Source organism: Haliotis asinina, chromosome 7 (assembly GCF_037392515.1).
Source record: "Haliotis asinina isolate JCU_RB_2024 chromosome 7, JCU_Hal_asi_v2, whole genome shotgun sequence".
NCBI lineage: Eukaryota > Metazoa > Mollusca > Gastropoda > Lepetellida > Haliotidae > Haliotis > Haliotis asinina.
In genome coordinates, this window is record NC_090286.1 from 52416740 (window position 1) to 52442917 (window position 26178).

Sequence of the window (26178 nt, forward strand, 5' to 3'; positions counted from 1 at the left end):
ACGCAGTTTCAGTGAACATAAAAAGGTATTAAGGAAGAAAGTCGCAAATAAATGGTCTTCAAACGGGACCATCCTGATATGATCTTGCTCGTGTGACTCGGTACTAAAATTACACGTTTCCGGATGGACGCAATCGGAACATTCCCTATAAATCAAACAGGCGCCACAGTTGCTGTCCTGTTTCAATGTCACGGCCGTCCATCTTGCTTGTATCAGCAACTTATAGGGCACTATATGAGATGCGTCATAGTCTAAAGTCCTACAGTCTCAGTCATGACACTGTTTAGTTATTCATGGCACGACATATGTTCCTGCTCCACTACACGTCCCTCAGAGCCAAACAACTCCTGTACACCATGTCGCTGTTGACTGCCTCGTTTACAATAATGGCGGGTTTTGTCAGAAATAATCGCCCCCACGTCATCGATTTCATTGACACTAGCCATCTGAATTGCTGCTTGCCATATATCCGTTTTAAGTCTGGATTGAAATTACTTGCTGCTGTCGCTGGCGGTCTAAAAAATAATCGAGTCTGGACCAGGCAATCTAGTGATCAGCATCATGACCACTGATCTATGCAGTCAGGATACGATGAGATGTGTCAATCAAATCAGCGAGTCTGACCATTAGATCCCGTCAGTCGCCTCTCATGGGCTGCTAAAGATCCAGATTGTGTTTGTCCACAATGATAATAATGCACTTACATAGCGCCTGGTATTCATCTGACTTGTTGCTCACTGGACGCTGTGATCAGAATCTGATATAGGGATGTACTCTAGTCTCATAGTTCATTGGGACTGTTTTATGTACAAAACAACTACCTGTAGACCCTGCTCCTTTGACATGACATGTTTAAATATAGGGGTGGGGTGTATGGTAGCCCCGTGGTTAAAGGGTTCACTCGTCAGGTCGAAGACACGGGTTCGATTCGCCACGTGTATATTGTGTGAAGCTCGTTTCTGGCGTGGTAGTGCTGGAATATTGCCAAAAGAGTTGCGTAAAACTTAGTTCATCCACTCACAGTTAAGACAAACAATAAGTGCTCTCATCAAGTGTTAAAAGTACGCCACTTTCTGTGTCACAGATCGCGTTAAGCGCCTGTCTGTCGGTGACTGTAAGTAACGAAAGAAAATTAAAAATATATCCTCCGAAATGACACGTGATTAAATTATGAAAAAAGAGCCTGTCAGTCACCGTCATGTGTGACACCATGGCTGCTATGTTGGTCAAGCTAACAATTAGACACGTTGATAGGTGCCCCTTGACATCACGTCCCCTGTCACTGCCGGCTGGGATCTCAATCAATCAGAATTGCAGAATTGGGACAGGATCGATATACGTTCATCGACGTTATGCCTGTAATGTTTGTTGTAGGACGTGTCAGCTAGTGCTAGTATTCTCAACAAACGCATGGCTTTAATTTGAGGGCTCTTAGGGCACGAATTAATTATTTTGATTTCCAAAAGGGATAAAATATTTATGCTGGGCTGTATTAGCCCAGTTTGTTTGGATTGTGATTAAGGTGACAAATGGGAATTAATTTTGTGCTTTTGAATTACAGAGTTCCTGTATGACATTATTATTCACAGTCAAGGGCAAACTGGGCTTTGTAGACCATGTCTGACACACCTGTCCTCTTTTGACAGGTGATCTGTTTTACAGGTGTAAATGATAAAACGCGTTTTACATTCAGTTTAAGCAAAAATACATGAATCAGTATGTCTCTTCATGCATGACAATTTAAACAGGTTCCTGTCAAATAAAGAGACATATCTATCCATCGCACTGAGTGGCACAACAAAAACTCAGCCCGGGACAATTTATGAGTTCACGAAATCTACTTTTCGTGTTGTTGAGTTTCGCAGATTGTTGCGGTGTGCGTGGTTGCTTGGTAACAAAATCAACCATGTTCATGATATCTTTAGCTTTTTTGAAAAAAAAACTTTCCAAACTTTCCTTAACGGCATGAGTGAATATATTATATAGGTGCGGTCACAAATAATCCAAAATATTCCACCAACCGGGCCCTGTAATAAAAATACTAAACATCCTAGCCTCAAGTCAGCTAGTCATATAAATCATACGTTATTGTTTCCAGGTTTTATCATCTTGAATTATGTATACTTTTTCTGTGTTCATTTTGGGAATTCCCGCATTAACGCCAGGTCTTAATACTGAAACCGTCCCTTTTTAAGTCATGAAGCCATAGTGAAACTAAAAGCTAAATAACCATTGTGAGAGGTGTTTAGATTTTGGAGTAGTAAGGAAAGATGATAATATATGGATGAACAACTTCTTTGTTACTTGCTTGATAACGGTGATAGAACCTACACCGAGAACCTAGCTCTCATAGCAATATGAGAAGAAGTTGGTCATCCATGTATTGTCATCCTTCCATGAAAGCTAAATGTTTGAATTCCCATCGAAGCAGAATCAAGCCGTGGCGTCATATTAAAACACGAAAAGATGGTACATGTTGTTTCCCTGCCTGCAAGGAGATGAAACATGGACTGTTGGACTTGGACTTATCAGCTGTGACCATATTACTGATGCGTTGCCGGGCAACACTAGGAAAAAATGTTCTTTTTTTGTAATGCATGAGGTGTCACAAGCGCATGTGCTTCTCTCACACAGGTTTCTATTTTGTACATCCCATTGACTACTGTACACATTGAACTGTTTCCTCTTTGTCCACCACTACTCCAGACAACAAAGGAGCCTACACTGCCCAGTTGTGAATATAAGACTAATGTTATAGAAGCCTATCCACGACATGCCAGCATGCTTCTTGACGACATAGCCTATAGTTCCACAACAATGGTGCCTGTCGATGTTTCCTGACCCACTGTTGTAGTTCAGTTAATCACAATACTTAGGTCCAGATGGAACAGGCTATATCATTATCTACGACGTGACTCAACGAAAGTTCTTCATGACCCTAACAATTAGAAATATGCATGTCTGAAAAATCAATGCAGCGGACATGTACAATGGGGCCTTTTTGATTACTTGTCTTACGGATCTGCCGAAGCGAAATGTAAAGTAAGTGGGCAAAGCATTTTAGATAAAATTATAGAAAAATACCATTATATTCCGCCGACCTGATAAAAACAAAGAGGGAAAAAAAGAAGAAAAAAATAGCCAATTATATCCGTGGGAACTCCCTTATGTTTTCCAAAATGATCACACAAATCGTATTAACGCACTTAAAGTTGGAGCTTTCACTCTGCAACCCTGTTCACGGCACATGCAAGTGGGTGAGTGATCTCTGCTGGTCCACGCCCTACCATTCAACTTAAATATTTTAAGCTGATTAGTCAGGCGTATATTTTCGCTTTTACCTGTTGAACAGGGAGAAAGGTAACACCAAAGGCTACTAAGCTGGTATGTTGCACCAGCATATATGACTTATTCAAGTGTGCAAATAATACCTCCGTATTCCCTTTTTCCATCCCTGCCGACCTAATATATATTTAAAAAAACCCACGCAAACCAAGTACTTAAATAGCTACGTCTTATGGGGAGGAAAAAAACGTATTGCCAGCTGGATCTGCCAAATTGTTGTCGTTCAGTGTAGAAACCATAAAGATGCACTGTCATGTCATGTCATGTCAAGTCCATTGACCGGGGACGCTGCCGTTGGACAAAGACGATCTGGACCATGCAACTTGACGCAAACAACATCTCTGTCTTTACAACTCATTGAGATTGCAATCAAATCGTTGCAGATCTGAATCAATATTTTGTCAGTCTACATACTTGAAAGACATTGATTTTGCACATGGACAAGTATGTTAGCGTTGAACCAACTAACAAATGATATGTTTACGAATTTCACCGTGCATATTAAAGTAAGTGACATAACGCATTCAACCACGATTCTGAAGAAACGCATTTTTTTCCGAATTCCGTTATACAATGAACATTATATTTGATTATGTACAAATTAGTGCAGTTATTACTTATGTCTTTTGGAACGGTAGTCAAATGTTTTCATGTTCATTTGTAATGCGGCTCTCCTGAAATTTAGTGATTTCGTCTTCTTTTTTCAAGTCGTGAACATGGGATTTCAAGGACGTATGTTTTTTCGCGTTCATGTCAATAGTCATGGTAGAGTTATCCTCCCTTCTTTAAAAACTAGGAACTGTATTTTATGAGTGCTTCAATTGTGACCCGTCATAAATTGCTTCAACATTAAAATGAGCAGGCAAATCAGAGACTGTTGTTTGTTTGCCATTCATCAGAATCCAGTTATACGATGGTGGTAAAATAATCAAGTCTGGATAAGTCAATCCAGAGACTGACATCATGAACGCAGATATATGGACGGGATACGCTGATATGGACCAACCATGTCAAGGAGGCTTAACCTTCTGTCCCTTAAGTGACAGCCTTCGCAGACTGCCATGCAATCAACCAGGTAACAAATCCTGGATAAGTGAGTGAGTAAGGGAGTTGAATTAATTAATAATCGAGTCTGGACCAGACAATCCAGTGATCAACAACATGAACATCGATCAGCGAAATTGGGAACCGATGACATGGGTCAACCAAGTCAGCAAGCCTAACCACCCAATCCCGTTAGTCGCCTCTCACCACAAGCATAGACGCCCATGGTAAAATGATCATCAGTCAAATTTAAAGATACATAAGCCCAGCAATTACCTTCTGACACCTTTCAGCTACCTACTGTCCAGAAAGAGCGTTCGTTAGAGAAAATGTACTTATCATGTATTAAGACGACAATTTCATGAAAGGAAGACATTTTTAAAAATGGCTCGCAATCTGACCCCTGAATATTCATGTATATTGTTCCCGCTAATAGGAATGATGTTAACGATACATAACAACATTTACATATGTTTCCAAATAATATTTTGGTATCGCTTGGGATACGTTTCTGTTTATATGAGTCATCACATGAAGGAATCGATGTGAGTACCATCATTTGCCTTCGTTCAAACTATATTGGTAACAATCACGCCCGTGAAACACCTTTAGAATTTTGACAACAAGGAACTTTCTGTGTTTCTGTCCGGAAACAATTCAGGTGGCACGTGCCAATGAAATCGATGACGTGGGGGCGATTATTTCTGACAAAACCCGCCATTATTGTAAACAAGGCAGTCAACAGCGACATGGTGTACAGGAGTTGTTTGGCTCTGAGGGACGTGTAGTGGAGCAGGAACATATGTCGTACCATGAATAACTAAACAGTGTCATGACTGAGACTGTAGGACTTTAGACTATGACGCATCTCATATAGTGCCCTGTATGTTGTTGATACAAGCAAGATGGACGGCCGTGACAATGAAACAGGACAGCAACCGTGTCGCCTGATTTATAGGGAATGTTCCGATTGCGCACATCCGGGAACTTGTGTAATTTTAGTACCGAGTCACACGAGCAAGATCATATCAGGATGGTCCCGTTTGAAGACCATTTATTTGCGACTAAGACCTATTATACTGAACTGGATTCTCTACATTGAGTGATTCTTTATTCGTTCTTTCTCACCATTAGTAGCAGTATTATCTTTTGTCGCATTATCGTTTTATTTTATTTTTCAAAAGCATATTGTTGAATTAGCACTGGTTTAATTTGATCCATTTCCTTGAGTTCACATACGCCAGCCAAGTTTGGATTATTTTGATTATTATTTGTATGCTGTTCTTTTTCACTCCTTTCGATTTGGTTCGGTTAATTTTGATTCGGCCCATCATGCTCCGAGGGTGAGTTTCGGTGCGGTTCCCTTCAATTCTATCTAATTATGTTCTGTTTCGGTGAGGTTTGTGTAGTTTCCGTTTCGCGTTTGTTCCGTTCGTGTAAGTTCGCTTTGCTTTTGAGATCAGTTCAACGCTCTAGTATTGTTGCGGGGCAAATAACTGACGCTGATCAGGTATCATAAAGTGAAATAACTGAACACTGCCTACCCCACTGCTAATAGTCCCGTCTGTCAAGACGATACTGCAGGAATATGGTTATCTGGTGACCAGATGTGCATGTCGGGCATATAAGATGATAATTGTATACTAGTTCTGTCATGTATGGTTACAACGTGGTTAAGATCTGCTGTACTGATGTCTAGACGTTTATAGTAGTTTAGGATGATAATAATCTTCAGTGGTGTCAGTTTGGGTCGTCTCACATAGTTCGTTCCACTTGTCATCGTTGAAGTCAAACATAAAGTAGGAATGGACAGGTTCAAAATAAACTGTATGAAAATCATGATATCAACCCAGGTGTCAAAGTTTGACGTTGGGCGTTGGATTGGCTGTTGAATCTGACTTGATTCTGATGGTGGCCTTGAGCTCGGGTGATGGTGCTTCCTGTTTACTCCTCTTGGCAATCTGTTTACATTTCCCATCTCCTTGGGAGCACACGATTTGCTCTGCGTTTGCTTAGTAACTGTTGCTTGCCTTGGGCAGAGCTGAAGTTTCCGTTGAAATTGGAATTCTTGGTTGAAGTCCTTTTATTGCACATTTTATTTTCGGAATCTGACTCTGTTGTGAAGATGATTGATTATTTGTCGAAGTTGTTGACTGGACATTGCTGTTGACAGGTTGTGTGTAGTCGACAGGTTCCCCGTTGTGGTCTAGGACTCCAAATTGCGGGGGTGGTTGAGGTATGGTTCTAGTGGATACTGTGGAGGATCAGCTGGATCGAAATATGGCTTCCTACGATTCCCATAAAATTTGTCGTCAGACCTTCGGAGTAGTCTGTAAGGGACGTTTGGACCAAATTGTAGGGTGTAGTAGCTTTTCATTTGATTTGTTGCGAAGGCATGTTTCAACGTTTTGACAATTTGACCAAATTCTTTGGCCTGGGGAGTAAGTTCTTTCTTCAGTTTTACGAATATATTGTTCAGAATACATCTCGTTTTCTTGAACTGTGTGTTTAGCTGCAATTGTTCTAGAAATTGCTATTCCCACAAGCATATGTGAAAGGATGCCTAAAGTTTCTTGATGTTGAACATCTTGTGGAACTTTCGTTTTGCTAGTACAATAAACTCTTAGTGATTGATTGATGTAGGAATTGAGCTTTTCTACACAGCTATTTGCTAATGTAACTTCCAAAAATCCACATATTGTCATGAATAGTTTAGACATGACCTCTGTCTGAAATTGATGTCCCTTGACCGCCATAGCGGCCACATATCTCTCTCACAAAAACAGCCGCTACCTCTGTGACTTTTGGGTTTGAGGGGAAGGCTTCCCACTATCTGGATGCTACTAGTGTGATTACCAAAATGTGTTTGTACTTGTCTGGTTTGTTGGCAAGGGAGCAGGGAAGTCAACATGCCATCGCGTGAAGACGCTTTCCACAAGTACTGCCTCTTGTGCAGCTGAAATACCTGACATGACTGGGCATATGTTGCAATATCGCATTACATACTGGGCCAGTACTATTCTGGTTTCCTGACATTGTCCATTATTTCTTTCCCGTGTGACACCCCCAATCTCGAGTTATGGTAGGATTTCAGTACCTGATTCCAGTATGGCAATTCAGTCTGTGGGACGAATCTCTATATGACTCCATCAATTCCAAACGTAATGACTTCTGTCAATGATCTTCCGCCATTTTCTGGAAGAACATCTTCCTTACAACCAAACATATGTGTAACATCTTAACAAATCCCTGGTAGGTGACTAAGCTGGTGTGTGCATTACTATTTCCGTCAACCACTGTGGTGTGAAGTTTCCCGTGTAAACCCTTCTCAATGGCATGGTGGTTGTTATGGGAATCAAGCTCAGCAGAGACTCCAAAGTCACAAAAAGTTAATTACAATTTTATTTACAAGAATGAAATAACATGGCAACAGAGAATGGTACAACCCGTGGGCTGAGGGGTAGGGCTTACTACCATACTGATATAGATTTAATTTCCTAACTATTTACTTACAAACTAAAATAAAGAAATAAAATTACAACTGAAAATGAAGCACACAACATTATGAATGACAATGTCTTTTTTTTTTCTTTTGAGATCCTTACATCATTTTCAAGCAAAAAGTGAGAACAGTGTATGAATCTACATCATTACTCTAAGCAATAAACAAGGTGATATCCATAATGTTGTATCCTTCATTTTGGACTCACCAACTTCAAGAATGCTGATCAAACAATTAGAAAATGCAAAATCAAGTGTGCCTTACAATGCCTTATGAAATGACAAGACAGAGGGGAGTTCTAAGTCCTGCTAAGCCTAATTGAACTGGCACTAATTTTGCTGACACATTAACTATCTTTTACACTACTATGTAGTCACAACTTAAACTTTTTTAAATAGTGTATTTGTGAGATGAAGTTTTATTTGTTATGACTGAGTCTCCATCTAAGCTACTAGTGCTCATGCTGAAACTAATATTCTATATTAATATTTTCCTAAAATATCTCTCGTAATGGTAATAATTAATATTGTAAATGAAAAGTCACTGTGTTCTGAAATCAAACATGATCAAATGGTATTCGATTCCCGGAAATACAGTTTCGCCGCATGTTGACACGTAGAAACATCGCAAAGAATTGTTTTGTTGTGTCATTCACATTGGTGACATCATTCAAGTCATATTGTGACATAAAGTCAGAATGATGGCACAAATAAGCAGCTCCAGATGCTACCATGGCAACCAGCTGAAACGGCCAGCTGATGACACTTCACCGCTGTACCCGTACTCGATGTAAATGAGTGCAGACAGTAAAACCCTTTGGTTTACTGTTTTGTTTACAATGTTGAAAAACATCATCTGTTGACCAATTTCCAGGTGTTATTGAGTATCTGAAGCATGGGAATATTTCATTTGAAACCTCCGGCTGATGCCATCAGTTCCAAATATATTCCTGTGCCTCAAATACTCAATTACACTTGGAAATTGGCCAACACATGATGTTTATGTCCTAAATGATTTTTCACTAAATTATTACCTCATAATACATTATTCTGTTCTAAAAATGTGAGGTAATGTCAGTTTTATTACAAGTAAGAAAAAGAAAATTAGTAAACTGACTTGGCATCTAGTAAGATCTATATTTATCAGTTTTATTAATGAGCATTACCAGGTATCTACGAAGTTCACTCCAGTCACATACTAAACACGCCAGTACTTCACTGACATCAAGCGTACTGTCTATACAATAAAATACTGTTATATATACCACAACCAGATCAGGGGACTCCCTGAGTACTCCCATGTAGGATATATTCTTGTATAGATTGTTGTATACTGTTTTAAATATTTCAACAAAATAGTGAATATCTTATACTGCCTGTAACTTAACAAGTTTTACATTGGGTAGATTGTACATGCTGCTTTTAATATATCAATGCCATAGTGAATATATTCATCCTAGAGGCAAATTTTTCAGGGAAGCTCTCTATTACACAATGCAAGAAAATATTTTGAACATTTGAACAATGGCAAAACATTTCTTCATTTGAAATCAGTTATTTTGCAGCTATTAATACAAACGATGCAAAATATTTACACACAGATGCACCATGAAATACTTAAGTCCTTACACTCAAGTCAAAATATAAACTCAATAATAAGTCAATAATACAAAAATAATAAGCTCTTACAAATGAAAAATGTTAAAAGTTCTCCACTGAACACTCTCAGTCAGAATACTCACTCCTTTCTAAAACACGATGCAATGTAACTCAATATTCTGTATTTGTGGCACACGAACACAGTGTACCGTTTTAAGCGTCCGTTCATAAATCAAGGCTAGGAGGGTGATGATGACTTTTATGGAGAAACATGTACAATGTGAATGACTCCCCCTACATTGTAACCCCCCTGCATATCATGTACAAAATCAAATACCTAACCCTCCATAATTTTTAAACTAAATAAAAAAAGTCTGATGCACAAAATTGCTGACACCCTGAACATGTGTACCAAATTGCTGACAATTCCCTACCCACTCCTTAACAAACTAACAAAACGGGTGACATCCCCTTAAAATCATCATCAGCCCCCTCAACATGGGAGAAATATGTCTTGGAAACTCATGTGTTATGTTCTACTCATTGTACATATTCCCCTGGGACAAGAATGATGTCAACCAGAAAACAAATAATAATCTACTAGTAATTTTGTACAGTAATCACAGCTACGCAAACCAATATATTAAACAAGCATTTCCTTTTATACTGATTCTGGATGGAGCAAAAACAAGGACTAAACATTTGATTTCTGGAGACAGAGTTCAAGTGTCATTTCATGCTTATGTATCTTATTCCATCACCCAACCCCACTCCTGAATGTCTTAATAAAATGGGTATTACAGCCTGAATTTGGGCAAGCTGCACAAAGTTCTTCTAATACCTGGAGGTGAGGTGTTTCCCTACCCTTTTTGTTTGTGCTTAACACTAAATTTTAGTTATTCCAATACTAGCTATAATTCAAAATCTATATGTAAATCTAGTCTGAACCAGACAATCCAGTCACTAAGATCATGAGCATCTATCATGATACAATAATATGCATCAACCAAGTGAGCCTTGCCACATGCCCCTGTTTAGCACCTTTTAAGTTAAGGATGGGCCAGTTCCCTACAGGTCACCGGACATGTAGCTTGCGGTGAAAAACTGATGTGTTAACTGCATGATCTAGTAATCAGCCACATTAATCTATTTTCAGGTATAATGGATGGGAGATGTCAGATGGTGTTTGAACAAAAGTAGTTGTGAGGGGGGTAGTTGAACGTGCTTTCCTAGTTGATGGGTTGTCACAAACTTTGTACACTTGGAACCATAAGAAGGAATTTCTAAATTTGATATGAGAGCAATGATAGCTGTTCTTCACATAAAGAAGCATAGTGATTCACTGAGGTAAACAAGGTACTATACTATAAAACAAAACGAACATAAAAACATTTGGCATATTTGGAATCTTCTACTAGTGCTGTCATTTATCAGTCCAGAGTTATATACAACAGTGAACAACTGATAAACTATATTTTCAAATTCAAACAAATCTCTGAAGTGTTTTGTTTTCATCCCATGCCAAACACGAATGTCAGTCAACAACATTCAAAACAACTTTCTATTTTGATAATTTAAGTGAAATTCTTAATAAGTTGACATATGGTTGAAACTTTCATTCATTCATCTACTGAGGCTGTAACAATAAATAACAAACTAACAATGTCATTTTACATGCATTCATCAGATCTTTGTAACCCCAGAACATATAATACAACAGAAATCACAACTGAACATTAAAATCCATGTCTGTTTATCATTACATTAAACAGGCTCCCATGAGATCTACTCAAGACTGTATTGTTGTGGATGATCCCGAGCTACACATCAAGGACTTCAGGAAGTCTCATAACCTGCTTACTGTTTCATGCATATGACCCATCAAGCTGCCATATGACATAGCATGCAAGATGAGAGATGAGTTCTGTGCTGTATTGAAAAGTATTCAGTTTAATCACTTCACAATAGAAGAAGTATTGCAGATACGTTATGACTATGGATGACCCAGGAGGGCACATAAGGAGCTAAGGTCAAATCTCTGGCGAATACAAATCTCTTTCAGGAAGTGATTAGATGTACTTATTAATACTTATCATTTGTATAGCACAACATCAAGGTTCTTAATACTTGCTCTTGGTGTAACAATAGTACAGGAAAAGATAATTAATTTTATACATGGGATTACCAGTGACAGAAATATAGACTCACCCCCAGGCCCAAGGCAAGAAGTTTGTCTGGGCAAATTAGAACCATGCTACGGGTTGCCTGCTGGGCAACAAGGGTATGTGTCATTGCTGATTATAAAGATAGAAACACTTCTATCCGTATCCACTCTTTGATAACTGACAAAAAAACCTCACCATAATCATTTAAACGTGTTTGTATCACTACAGTTGCTTAAATATAAAATGAGTTCTTTACTGCACCAACTTCTTTAACTGGGCCAGTAAGATTTTATGTCTATTGGCCTGAAGGGTCTGTCTGAAAATAAGGTTAATTTCTATCACTGGATTACACTGTCTTTGTGTGGTAGTGATGCCTCACTTTGAGACCATGTGAATGGATCCCTGATAGGACAAAACTTTCAAAAGTTCTAATTTTTTTACTGTACAACAAAGGTGTTAAATACCATTAAACACCACTGTGTCTCTGTGTAACAGATTGGTCCCTGCATAATGATTTGTTTGGTCATCACTTTGTGTGGGATCCTATGTGACTCGGAGCTGTTATGACAATGATATGGACAGGGAGAACATGACAACAATGTATCACAGAAGTGCAGTGCTTCATACTCTGGACAATGATATCAGCAATGATTGACAGGTTATGTACAGGTGACTGAATGGATGTCCAGAGAAAGCTTATGTTACAGCACATTTCTCAATATATGGCACAACAACATTATCGCTTGTGTCACAGGACCGAAGGCCCCATCGCTTTCAGCCAGTGCAGATCATCAATGACATTATAAATAAAGGAATGAGTATGCATGAAGTTGGTTTTCACACCGTTGTCATCACGTATGTATTTAGTAACTATACAGCATGATAAAGACTGGAGCTGAAACAGTAGGACAATGGGTGGAGCTTAAACAGGAATATTTTAGAATTATCATATAAGGGTAACAATGTATCACACAATGGTATGAATTTAAACTAAGTCATACAATGGCATGAACTTGAGCTGTATCATGTGATGGTCAGAAATTCAGTTGTATCGCATGATGGTACTAACTTCAGCTGGATCATATGAGGCCACCAACTTAAGATACATCACATGAGGCCACTAACTTCAGCTGCATTATATGATGGTTTGAACTTCAGCTGCATCATATGAGGCCACCAACATCAGCTGCATCATATGAGGCCACCAACATCAGCTGCATCATATGAGGCCACCAACTTCAGCTGCATCATATGAGGCCACCAACTTCAGCTGCATCATATGGTGGTTCAACTTCAGCTGCATCATATGAGGCCACCAACTTCAGCTGCATCATATGAGGCCACCAACTTCAGCTGCATCATATGAGGCCACCAACTTCAGCTGCATCATATGGTGGTTCAACTTAAGCATACAGTAGTATGTATTAAAGCCAACAACAAACCAATATGTGGAGATGGTACAGCATAACATTGTGTATGTTGAGACCTGGATAATGCAGTGAATACTAATTCCTAAAATGTAGCTAGGATTAAGCTAATCCTTGGAGCAGTGGAATATGCTGTTCCACTCTTGACATTGTTGGCTCAAAAGAGAATCATACCAAAAGGCTGGAAGATCAACTATAACATATGGTCAAAATATGTCAAAATAAAATGGAATTCTAATTTTGTGTTAGTAAAAAACAAAACAAAAAAACGAAACAAGTAAGTGAGCAAATCACTGTACCCTGTCTGTTTGCTTGTCTAGGTATACACTGGTTAGTACATGGCTACCTCAACATAAGCAACGAACAAATAAATGCATAAGGGAGTTTAGTTTTACGCCACAGCAATATCACGGCGAGTGACACCAGAAATAGGCTTCACACAATAAGGGACCTTGTGTTTGTGTCTTCATGAAAAACAGGGCTGTGAGGTAGCCTAATGTCTGAGGTGTCCGCTCATCATGCTCAAGAACTAGGTTTGATTCCCCACATGGGTACAATGTGTTAGGCCCGTTTCTGGTGTGCCCTGCCATGGTATTGCTGGAATATTGCTAAAAATGTCATAAAACTAAACTTACTTCATGAAACAAAAGTTCCTTTTGCTAAGATTGCTCACTCAAGAATTTGGCTGATATCTTAGACAGATAGACAGCAAGTGAAACATTACATATCTGAATAAAAACAAATGGTTGTGAGAACAATAGCACCATTGCCTTTGTCCTAACTGTAGCCAGGTAAGGGCAGGCATCCTCTACTTATATTACTACCAAAAACGTCAATGAACACCCTGTCAAATTACTTCATTAATCTGTCCTATCTACTAATGTAATATGGTTCAGATTTGCTACGCTTTAGTTGTGGATTTCATGGAAAAATAACACATATCAACTAGTTTCACATAAAAAGCATAGTACGGAAATACATTCAAGGATGACTTCATACGTCATTAATGCATCAATGTTTTGGCACCATGGAAAAATCATCAGCATTGATATGTGTATCACATCAGTGGAGAGTTCTGGCAGAAATATCAAATGTAAACACCAGCCACATGGTGTATACCATGTGTAACGTGCATACATTTGTAACAATTCCTGATCTATTAGAAGATGCAGGGAAAACTTTGCTGAATATTTTCACCCACCAGTATCATCATATGCTGTACGTCACAAATGTCTCTGTGTCTAGATGAAACAAGATATGTTACATGTAAGGAATCCTTGTGTATCAAAGGTGCAAAATCATCAGTGCATATTCGTTATACTTTGAAAGCTATTAACACATGGATGGTTACTTTCCTTGTGGAATCAAAGTCTACTTAATATGAACAATAATCTCTGTTTTTGACGGTGGTTATACAACATACTTAAAGTGAGCACAAGCTGGTTGCTGGCTGTTCTGGCCCAGCATCATCCATGAACAATTTATTATTAATCTATTTTTATAGAATATCATGTAACGGTGAATATCTTTGAACTGCAGGTGATTAAGACATACATTGATAGCTGAATTCCCATAGCACACATAACCAAAATATGAATTGTTTAACAAATGCAGACACCTGACCTTGCACCTTCAAATCAGGAATACCTAGAAATCACAAGATATATTAATACAAGTTCTGCTATCTGATTTGAATGGTAAATCTTGACAGCTGATTGGCTGAGTCGCTTGTTGATTCTGATTGGTTGATGTAGAAATTGATGTTGATTTGTGGTGCTGGCTAATGTTACCTTCCCCATGCTTATGTTGAGTTAAGGAATAATGGTACCAGATCTTTTGGTTTGAATTCACTGAAAAAAAGAAAACATTTGCTTGAAACATAAACATTAGTTTTCACACAAGTACTAAAGAGGATAACAACTTTTGACATCAGACATTCAATGATTCATATAAACTTTCCATCCTTGCAAATGAATCCTATTTTCCTAATCACTTTTTAGATAGCCATATATCTGGAGGGTAAACAAAGGAAACACACATCTGCAAATGATTTCAATGCCCCCTGAAAAATTCAGTGTTGTGTAACATTCTTTTAGCAGTTTTACTATTCCTTCAAAACTTAATTCATTTGACTAGACATTGTAGATGTAATCAAGTAAGGGTTACATATAAGGACGAATGCACCAAAGGCAAGACTGGTTGCCATGACAATACTGAGTGTCAACCAATCAATGGTTTGCTTATACAGCAAGGCAGAGAAGCAGATATCTTTATTTATTCCAAGGAGAAACTGATTTGTGACATGTCGCAAAGCAGTTATATTTAAGAGCTATTTCATATTAGCATCATTGCATGTCCACTGTTTTCTTAACTCACTATTCATGTCAGCAACACTGCATGTCCACTGTTATCATTAACTCACTATTCATGTCAGCAACATTACATGTCCATTGTTATCTTAGCCCACTATTCATGTCAGCAACACAGCATCTCCACTATTACCTTAACTCACTATTCATGTCAGCAACACTGCATGTCCACTGTTATCATTAACTCACTATTCATGTCAGCAATATTGCATGTCCACTATTACCTTAACTCACTATTCATGTCAGCAACACTGCACGTCCATTGTTATCTTAGCCCACAATTCATGTCAGCAACATTGCATGTCCACTTTAACCTTAACTCACTATTCATGTCAGCAACACTGCACGTCCATTGTTATCTTAGCCCACTATTCATGTCAGCAACACTGCATGTCCACTGTTATCATTAACTCACAATTCATGTCAGCAACACTGCATGTCCACTATTACCTTAACTCACAATTCATGTCAGCAACACTGCATGTCCACTATTACCTTAACTCACTATTCATGTCAGCAACACTGCATGTCCACTGTTATCATTAACTCACTATTCATGTCAGCAACATTGCATGTCCACTTTTATCTTAACTCAATATTCATGTCAGCAACATTGCATGTCCTCTGTTATCTTAACTCACTATCTAACTGTATGGTTGCAAGGAAATACATACAGTACACAAAACTCATAACCAAAAATATAATCTTTTCATAGCATTGCATCAATCCAGTATATTTTGCACATGATCTGACACATGATTCCTTAGCAGTAGAATATTCCTTATGTTTATAGGTGTATATATTGTGGTAGCACCAATATTCACAAGTAGGACACTTACGAGTACGGTGATGCTGGTGCCCCCACCATAATGAGGTGATTCCCTTTAAGAAACAACCTCCACATGCTCTGAAACAAACAACACAAGTGACAGAAGCATCCTTTAGAGGAACAATTAACAGTACCAATGATCATATCAAAACATGTTTGCTTCTGTCCAAAGTATATATATTCAGAGACTATGTATTAGACTGGCACTAATAAGTACTTCTACACATGCTCAGTGACAATAATTATCACATGCAATAACATAGCTACAAACCTGCTGACACTGACCCTGTATTATCCTGTGAGTTACAGCTGGACAAGACAATCCAGTGATCAACTGCATCAGAATTAATCTACACTATTGGGATATGATGACATTCACCCGATCCTGTTAGTCACCACTTTTGACAAGCATGAGTTACTGAAAACCAATTCTAACAGGATCTTCATGAGTCCTATATCCATGTGCATAAACCTACTGACACTGAGCCTGCATTATCCAGTACGTATATAACAGCAGCATTCTATCATGATGAATGACCCTTACTATCCACTTACCAACATACCTTTTTCTGGAAAGGAATGAATGACTGAGTATGGTGATGGACTGCTTTTAGCAATATTCCAGCAATATCCTGGCATGGGACACCACAAATGGGCTTCATACATTGTCACTGTACCCCATTCTCCATATCTCCAGGGTATACATTCTAATAAGTCTCCCCTACATCCTGGACGCAATTTTTTCACCTCCCTTTGCTCAGCTGCCATTACAACCAAGCTTGCCAGTGTCAACAAATATAGCCACCACAGCTGCAATGCAGCTCAGATTTTGAGGAAACTTTTAAAAATATATGCAAGAACTCCTTCTACCTCTTTCAGAGAACTTCTGCATAGTTTGTGTTGCCACGTTTAATTGATTAGATAATTGCAAAAGTTTCAAAGCATAGACACCTGACTGGATAAAAAGCCAGACAAGGGAGGTAATAACTTGATCAAGCTGAGCCGTAGATGCATTCAGGGTATAGTGGTGACTTACTGGAATGTATACCCTGAAGATATCAAAGATGACTGTATCATCTTCAGTGTGATGAATGAACCCTTCAACCCCAAGGCTACTGAACTGTCCCTTATCTGGAAAAGGGGTGACTTTATCTCTCCTATCCATAACTAACTGCAGATATTTGATTGAACTGAGACATCGAGAGCCCTACCCTTCCAGTCCAACTCCTGTCAATAGCCCACAGGGTATTAATCATCAGAATCATCCAATACAAAATTCATCTTTCTTCAGTCCTAATTTACTTGATAATGATACACATAAATCTGAAGAAATAGTTCTAAGACAACAACATGGTTACACACTATTATTCTAAGCAAAAATTTGTGTTCTCATGAACTCAATACTCACTTTATGAAATCCTCGGACATCTAAATCCCATAAATGGTAACACTGAAATAATAACAAAACAAAGGATTATATTGGTTGGTTGGTTGGTTGGTTGGTTGGTTGGTTGGTTGGTTGGTTGGTTGGTTAATGCCACACTCAGCAATATTTCTATATGGCAACGGTCTGTAAATAAGTCTGGGCCAGACAATCCAGTGATCAACTTCATGAACATTGATCTATGCAACTGGGATACAATGACATGTGAACCATGTCCGTGAGCCTTACCACCCTATTGCATTAGTCACCACTTACGATAAGCATCGGTTACTGAAGACTCTAACCCACATCTTCACAGGTCTGGAGAAATCAAACTAACTTACGCATTCTAAAAGATACTGAAAATGTTTTCTTATTACACCTTGTACCCCTACATTTTCTACTGATCGTGGAGTACATCCCTGCCTCACTTACCTTTGCTATTTGTTTCCATGTAACATAATCTGTAGGTGAATTCATCTGAATGTACATCACATATGTTTTATCCTGAAATACAAGAGATGAGACAGTTCTAACAATGATACACATAGACACGAGGTCATCCTGGAGTTAAAACATTACAAGGATCCCTCAGACTTGCTGACCACTAGCAGCAGTGGATCCTTCTTCTACCGCACCATATTTAGGATAGCTCAGTTGAGCTGAGTTTCTTGGCTGCTACAGGATCTGCTGGATACTCAATGATAGTGATTCTGGAGTCTCAGCCCTATACCTATGTTTGGGTTTGTTATTTACTACCACACTCAGTCATATTCCAGCTGTATGGCGGTGGTCTTTAGATAATGAAGTCTGGAACAGACAATCCAGTGGTCAACAGCATGAGCATCAATCTACAGAGCTGGGATATGATGACATGTGTCAACCACGCCAGCAAGCATGTGTTAATGACAACCAATTCTAACCTGGATCCTCACATGTCTAATACCCATGTACAAGAAGTAAAATATTTAGTCTACATCCAGCTTGACTTCTTTCCCCAATGTCTTGATGAAAGAAGAGAGGTCCAGGACAAAATTATACTAACACAGCATGAAAATATGACTAGCAGTTTCTAATCCCTTAAACATTTGTCATTTTAATGTTTTAAAACAATCTATGATGTTAACTGACTGTCATATGAAATGTACTGAAAACCATTTTCAGTTTTGGTAATTCTGTGGATGAGACATTCGCAAACATATTAAAATATCCCACTGCCCTTTGGCTCCAAAAAAAGCAAACATGGTACCCTGCTTCTGATGACTGCTTGCTGCTATACATACCTGCGTGTTTGGAATAAAGTCTTCACTACATGGAGACTTCTTGTGATTCAACACCTCAGCCGACTTAATAAGACTTTTAACTACCTCTTCGTAGTTCTCCTTCTGAATGCTGGAACAAGAAGATGAACTGCCACGTAATCTATACATAAACACTGGACAACAAAAGATACTTCATCAGCAAATTAACTATCTGAACAAACATCCATATGAACATATTTTCAAAAAAGTGGCATGCATGTCAATGACAAACATGACAAAGGTACAGTAGCTGTGCACACTACCGAATTAGGAGGACAACCTGTCTTAATTTCATAGGTATCAATCATACATTTAATAGACAAAGACATCTTCCCAAGAACTAATCAGAATGTCCATCAAATTTTGGGATCCTTACACCTTTGGCAATGTATTCAATAGTATGGATGTTTAAGCAAGATTAAGGCTTCATAACAATTACACAATTTACACAGCAAAATTTTTGAAATATGTGGACTATATATACATGAAAGAAAGATTTCACATGTGTGGAGAAACATTCAAACTTTTAGAGGTTTCTTAAAAGATACGATATTTAAGATATGTTAATACATATCAAAGTAAGCTATTTCTATCCAAAATAATTCTTTAAACTTTTTCAGCATGCAAACAGTAACAAATAGTGACTTTATTGTAACACTTAAGACAACCACTTGCAACTGCAAAGAGATCAGTGATGTTGTCACATTGTGACATCATGGTAACCAATGACATCACAATGGTCTGTAAGGCATTGTGATGCAAGATTCCATCATTCTTAAGCTAAATAAAACATCTGTGACAGTGTGAATGATGTGCATTCCTTACCTGTTAACATCTTTCAACTTGACATTGGAGAATGTGACTAGTGAATGTTTCTTGAAGTAGATCTCCTGGAAGTAGGGGTTCATGTTCAGACCTTTTGAGCCGAAGTGATATGTGCGTGATATGTCTGGTATGACACACTCACGGTCCTTCCGGATAAAGCTGGACCTCATCCACATGTCCCAGTCCCATTGCTGTAACATGTAACATTGTCACTGATAACATGTAACACAGTCACTCATAACATGTAACATAGTCACTTCATTCACATGGTAATTGTTGTGACATATAACAATGTCACAGCATTTGCGTGATAACTGCTGTAACATGTAACATAGTCACTGATAACATGTAACATTGTCACTGATAACATGTAACACAGTCACTCATAACATATAACATAGTCACTTCATTCACATGGTAATTGCTGTGACATACAACAATGTCACAGCATTCTCGTGATAACTGCTGTAACATGTAACATAGTCACTTCATTCACATGGTAATTGCTGTGACATACAACAATGTCACAGCATTCTCGTGATAACTGCTGTAACATGTAACATTGTCACTGATAACATGTAACACAGTCACTCATAACATATAACATAGTCACTTCATCCACATGGTAATTGCTGTGACATACAACAATGTCACAGCATTCTCGTGATAGCTGCTGTAACATGTAACATAGTCACTTCATTCACATAGTTTTTAGCTGTAACACAAAAGTCAATGTATGCATGTGATAATTGCTGTAACGTAACTCTGCATTCTTTTCATGGGGTCTCACTGCTGTAATGTACCATAGCCATTGGTTTCATGTGGTCACTGCTGTAACATAACATAGCCATTGCTTTCATGTGGTCTCATAGCTGTAATGTAAGAGAGTCACTGTGTTCATGTGGTCTCATAGCTGCAATGTAACATAACCATTGGTTTCATATGGTCTCACAGCTGTAATGTAACATAACCATTGGTTTCATGTGGTCACTGCTGCGACATAACATAGCCATTGCTTTCATGAGGTCTCATAGCTGTAATGAATCACTGTGTTCATGTGGTCTCATAGCTGTAATGTAACATAGCCATTGCTGTCATGTGGTCTCACAGCTGTAATGTAACATAACCATTGGTTTCATGTGTTCATTGCTGCGACATAACATAGCCATTGCTTTCATGAGGTCTCATAGCTGTAACGTAACATAGCCACTGCTTTCAAGTGTTCATAGCTGTAATGTAACATAGCCATTGCTGTCATGAGGTCTCCTAGCTGTAACGAGTCATTGTGTTCATGAGGTCTCATAGCTGTAACGTAATATAGCCATTGCTTTCATGTGGTCTCACTGCTATGATGTAACATATCCATTGCTGTCATGTGGTTGTTGTAAAGTAACATAGCCATTGCTGGTCTCATGTGGTCTCACTGCTGTAATGTAACTGAGTCATTGTGTTATTGCTGTAACCTACAACAGTTCAATGGCATGGACATGGCTTCAATTGCAGGTAGTGCTTTTTAAGCTTGTTAGGCAATAGGTAGAACCTTCATAACAATTACATCATTTACACAGCAAAACATTTCAAATATGTCGATTATATATACATGAAAGAAAGGTTTCACATGTGTGGAGAAACATTCAAATCAAAGAGGTTTCTTTAAATATATAATATCAAAGACATGTTAAAAGATATCAAAGAGGGTGAGCTTCTAATTCTATCCAAAATAATTCTTTAAACTTTTTCAGTATGTAAGCAGTGATAAATAGTGACTTTACTGTAACACTTAAGACAACCGCCTGCAACTACACAGAGACCAGCGATGTTAATACATTGTGACATCATGATAACCAATGGCATCTGAATGGTCTATAAGGGATGTGTTCATGTGGTCATTGCTGTAACGTAACATAGCCATTGTGTTCATGAGGTCTCAGTGATGTAATGTAACCGAGTCATTGTGTTATTGCTGTAACCTATAACAATACTTTCTATTGATAATGTTCAACTCACCTTCTCTGGTGTTGGCCATTGTGGCTCCAACTCTTCTTTGTACAGCTTCTTTTTCAGCAGCCAGCCAAGGCCAGGCATTGTCTCCACACGGTAGAGCAGGGCTGGGTCCTTGCAGGAGTGCTCGTAGCCCTGTACAGTAATACAGAGCATATACAGCCCTGTAACTTGATTCTATCATACTGTGGAACACAGGGGAATGCACACATAGTGAATGTGCAGATAGGTTTTATCACAGCCACAGGGTTGCACTGCATGATGGTCACACAGTGGTCATTTTCTTCCCATAGAGGTTACTTATCATATCTTCCTATGAACCTCTGTCCTAATATGGGCCTTTCATGGTGTGAGTGTTCAGGATTCATGACTGGTCGCATTCAGATTTAGTTGTGCAATCAGCGACATTGCTTCAAAAGTGATCATTTGTAAGGCCTCCATAATTTATGTATGGTTCGGGAAACTAGAACCTCTTCCGCAACACAATGCACAAATGTGTCTTCTAGACAGAACTCAGTCATGGTATGGCGACTTAATGGTGTTTCCATTTCCCTCGTTTGAAAAACTAGCCACTAAATGTTTTGGTTGTCACATCAACTCAAGTCCCCAGCAGAGGAGGGATACTTGAGACCCCTCATTTGCTTGTATTAGTCAAGCTGGATCTAAGTAGATGTAAGCATGTGTTCTGACAGGATAGACAGAAGGGAGATCATTTGTGCTGCTACTTCCTAGAGCAAGGGGACTTTGTGAGAACTGGGAAATATGGACGTATTAGAACATAGGTTCATGGGAAGATATTACAAGTAACCTCTGTGGGAAGATATGACAAGTAACCTCTGTGGGAAGATATGACAAGTAACCTCTGTGGGAAGATATGACAAGTAACCTCTGTGGGAAGAGAATGCACAATGGTATACTAATGGTGAAATACAGAATGGTTTAAATGTTCATGGGGTAAAACTACATAAAAGTCATGGAGGTTGAAAATATGAGTATGTCAATTCCTGTAATATAAGCACCACATACACAGGAGTTAGCATACACAGTTTCTATCCTTCAAAACTTTGCATGACCAAAACAATCCTAAAAACTTATTTCCTTCTATCAAAACAACATCCCTAGCCATTTCGAGGACAATCACACAACAGAAGATATTTTCTCACTGGTTATATTTGCACATTATTCTCATGACACAGTTTTTCCCAAACACGCTCAGCTAATGGTATATCCTAAGATAAGTTGTCTACTGTAATTTAGTAGATTCATCAAGAAAACCTGAATGCATATTTGGCATCTGTAAATCCATAACATGAGGACATGTACAATGAACCCTTTTATTACCAACTGCACAAAATTTTCATAGTGTATAAAACATGATGAACTTGAGCACAACAGCAGATTTGTTGACATGCTATTATGACATGAAGATGATTGCTGAGGAGCCTTTGTTAATGGGAACCACAATTACCCTGGGCCTAGATTTTCAAAGCTCTTTTAGTGCTACGACAGTGTTCAGTGCTATACATTAACAATAACTTATGACTATCTTAGTGCTAAGAGAGCTTAAAAAATCTAGGCCCAGAAGTATATCTGAAACCGCACATTCACAAAGGGCAGTATGACAAGGGAGGACTGCATGACTTTCCATTGTCAATAAGCCTACATCTCTTTTGGACCCTGATGCTGCTCCAGGTGGGGTGAACAACTCACCTGATCATTCCAGGCAGACACACAGTACAGACTTTTATCTTCTTCCAGCAGGTGCAGTGTCTGACTGAAGTAGCTGCAACAGACAGTACTGTACAGTACACTCTCTTGCCACACACCGGACATATAGCCTTCACTCCCTTCATCCTGGGTCACTGCTGTAAAAACACTTTAACCACTCCGCTACCCCACTGCCCAGGTCTTTTGATGTTATGAAACCATGTCAGTGATCCAACCGTGCCATCTCAGGTTACATAAGTGAAAAAAATAATCAATAACATCACTCCAACTCATAACTGTCGGCTTCCTATCAGTGTTTATTTATACTGGCTTCCAGCTTTTGTTAATTCATTCAACTTGTTACTTTGTTATTGTTTACCTGCACATATAAATATAGCTCTAACCCCATTCTCAATCACCTGATGGAGTAAGCATTAACTCCGAAATGTTGTGTTTCCATAATAAAGAAGATATATCCATAAAATCTTCATTCTTTAGAAACATAAAAAAAATAATTTAAAAAATGTGTTGGATTTATGTGTTTCTAACAGATAGATTTGATTGTCCTCATCATTAAAATCAAATATACAGGCCTTATCCTAACAATTACAGGAAAATACATGCATTTTATTATTACCAAGGAGAGTACAGCATTAACAGAAACAATCTGAAGTGCGAGTAAGATGTCTGTCTTATTAATGTTGGTGGTTTAGATGCTCAGTAACAGATCTTCTGTGAACTTACTTGAAGAAGTCTGGGGATACATCTAAATCTTCCTCGATGACAATAGCATACTCTGCTTTCTGGAGATGTACAAAGTCAATCATAAGGCTAACATTCACTCCAGTAGCATCTGGACCAGTGGAACTCATGTATACGTTTGAAACATAGCTAATTTGCATAGTCAAGGACGATGCCTTTCAACACTACATGCATTTCAAAGGCATTAAAGTGACAATACCATAAAATCCCACTTACTGATATATTGTGAAAATTCACAATGAAAACAGGTAACTGTTTGTTTGGTGCAATTTGAATAGTTTCCAAACAAATGTATCATTAATATTGTTTATTATTTCATACCTTGGTTTCAAAATCACATCAAATGCTATTTACAACTGAGTGAGTTTAGTTTTATGCCCCTTTCAGCAATATTCCAGCGATATTGTGGCAATAGGTAAATAATCAAGTCTGGACCAGACAATCCAGTGATCAACAGCATGAGCATCAATATGTGCAATTGGGATACAATGACATGTGTCAACCAAGTCAGCGAGCATGACCACCTGATCCCGTTAGTCGCCTCTTACAACAAGCATGGGTTACTGAAGATCAATTCTAACCCAGACGTGCCATATAGTTATGTGATCCGACAAAGATGTGCCTGAAAATGGACAAGCTCCAGATTACCTTACTGGATAAAGGTAAAAACATTCAACAAGCTCCACACCAACTTACAGGATAGAGGTTAAATGTGGCTGTCATGCTAGCTTTGTAGTGCTGGGAAATACGTGCATTCTTGACTCCAAGAGGAGTGTGCTGGATACCTCTCAAACCAAACAGCTTGGTAACTTCCAGTGGTTCCTGCATGATAAAGTCACATAATACATGAAAAAGTAGGCTTAAGCCAAATAAGTAATTAGTTAACTTCACTGTTTAAAGCAACAAAAACATGAAAACAATCTTATCCGTTGTAACTGTCTCAGAATGACAACATACTGAATAACCATTGCATTGCATCAAAAGATCATAGATTTTTGGTCACAAGTATTTTACATAAACAGAATGCATATAGTATCTCATAAATGCTATGTCACTGAGTTGCAGAAGAAACAAACATATGACGTTTACAAATTTATGAAACAACAGGTTACCACAAGTCCTGTGGAGTTTGTACTCATACAAACAAATAAGGGAACACATGAAAGTACAAGTGTTGATTTATTCTTTTCCAGGTTTCTTCACAAGGTGTGTATTGTACTGAGGGTGAAATTCTGGAAATATATAAAGGAACACTCGTACTTCCCTGTGTTCCCTTATTTGTTTCTATGAGTTTATAAACAAACAGGCAATGGTGAAAATTATGACACATTATTTATGAAACTGACAAACAATAATAATACTATAAACATGTTCTGACACAATGACATGTTAAACATCCAATATCTAAATCTCCAACATACCTCAAAGTAGCCATCAATGAAGACAGTGACCATCTTGGGGTTGGATCCCTGCACTGACAGCAGGGTCCGCAACATTCTGACAAGTGTGAAAACCAAGTTGAAAACTAAATACATTTGGTTAGGTAGAATTCTAACACAAAGACTTACACCACATAAACCCAAGGTGAATAGATACACACAATGGATGAAGGACAGAAATTGGCACTTGTACTACAGTCCTTGCCGAGTCATTAAGGTATCACCAAGACTCGTGGACATTTGTCATTTGTAATGGCTGTATCATCATGACTAGTATCAGATAAGTATAATGATAAGCTGAGCATTAATACCATGGAATAATTTACCCACCTATACAAGTAATGGGGCCGGTCACTGGCTATAACAGCCACAGGAACAGACTCTATGTTACTGTTTTTCAGCTGAAAAATAAATTGTAAATGAAATGCACTGACACCATGT

General features: G+C 38.4%; 1 protein-coding gene across 1 annotated transcript in view; it reads right to left on the reverse strand.

Annotated features, from left to right (window-relative positions):
- Positions 1–14525: 14525 nt before the first annotated feature.
- LOC137291384 (protein O-linked-mannose beta-1,2-N-acetylglucosaminyltransferase 1-like) overlaps positions 14526–26178 on the reverse strand; it is a 40020-nt gene continuing 28367 nt past the window's right edge. Inside the window, exons 10-21 of the mRNA XM_067822706.1 lie at positions 26068–26138; positions 25720–25795; positions 24995–25120; positions 24281–24339; positions 23540–23612; positions 21836–21964; positions 19829–20019; positions 18986–19094; positions 18138–18209; positions 17688–17729; positions 16290–16357; positions 14526–14931 (exon numbers count right to left, since the gene is read on the reverse strand). Coding sequence (XP_067678807.1) covers positions 14883–14931; positions 16290–16357; positions 17688–17729; positions 18138–18209; positions 18986–19094; positions 19829–20019; positions 21836–21964; positions 23540–23612; positions 24281–24339; positions 24995–25120; positions 25720–25795; positions 26068–26138 — 1065 coding nt within the window. The 3' untranslated portion in view covers positions 14526–14882. The remainder of the gene's footprint in view (positions 14932–16289; positions 16358–17687; positions 17730–18137; positions 18210–18985; positions 19095–19828; positions 20020–21835; positions 21965–23539; positions 23613–24280; positions 24340–24994; positions 25121–25719; positions 25796–26067; positions 26139–26178) is intronic.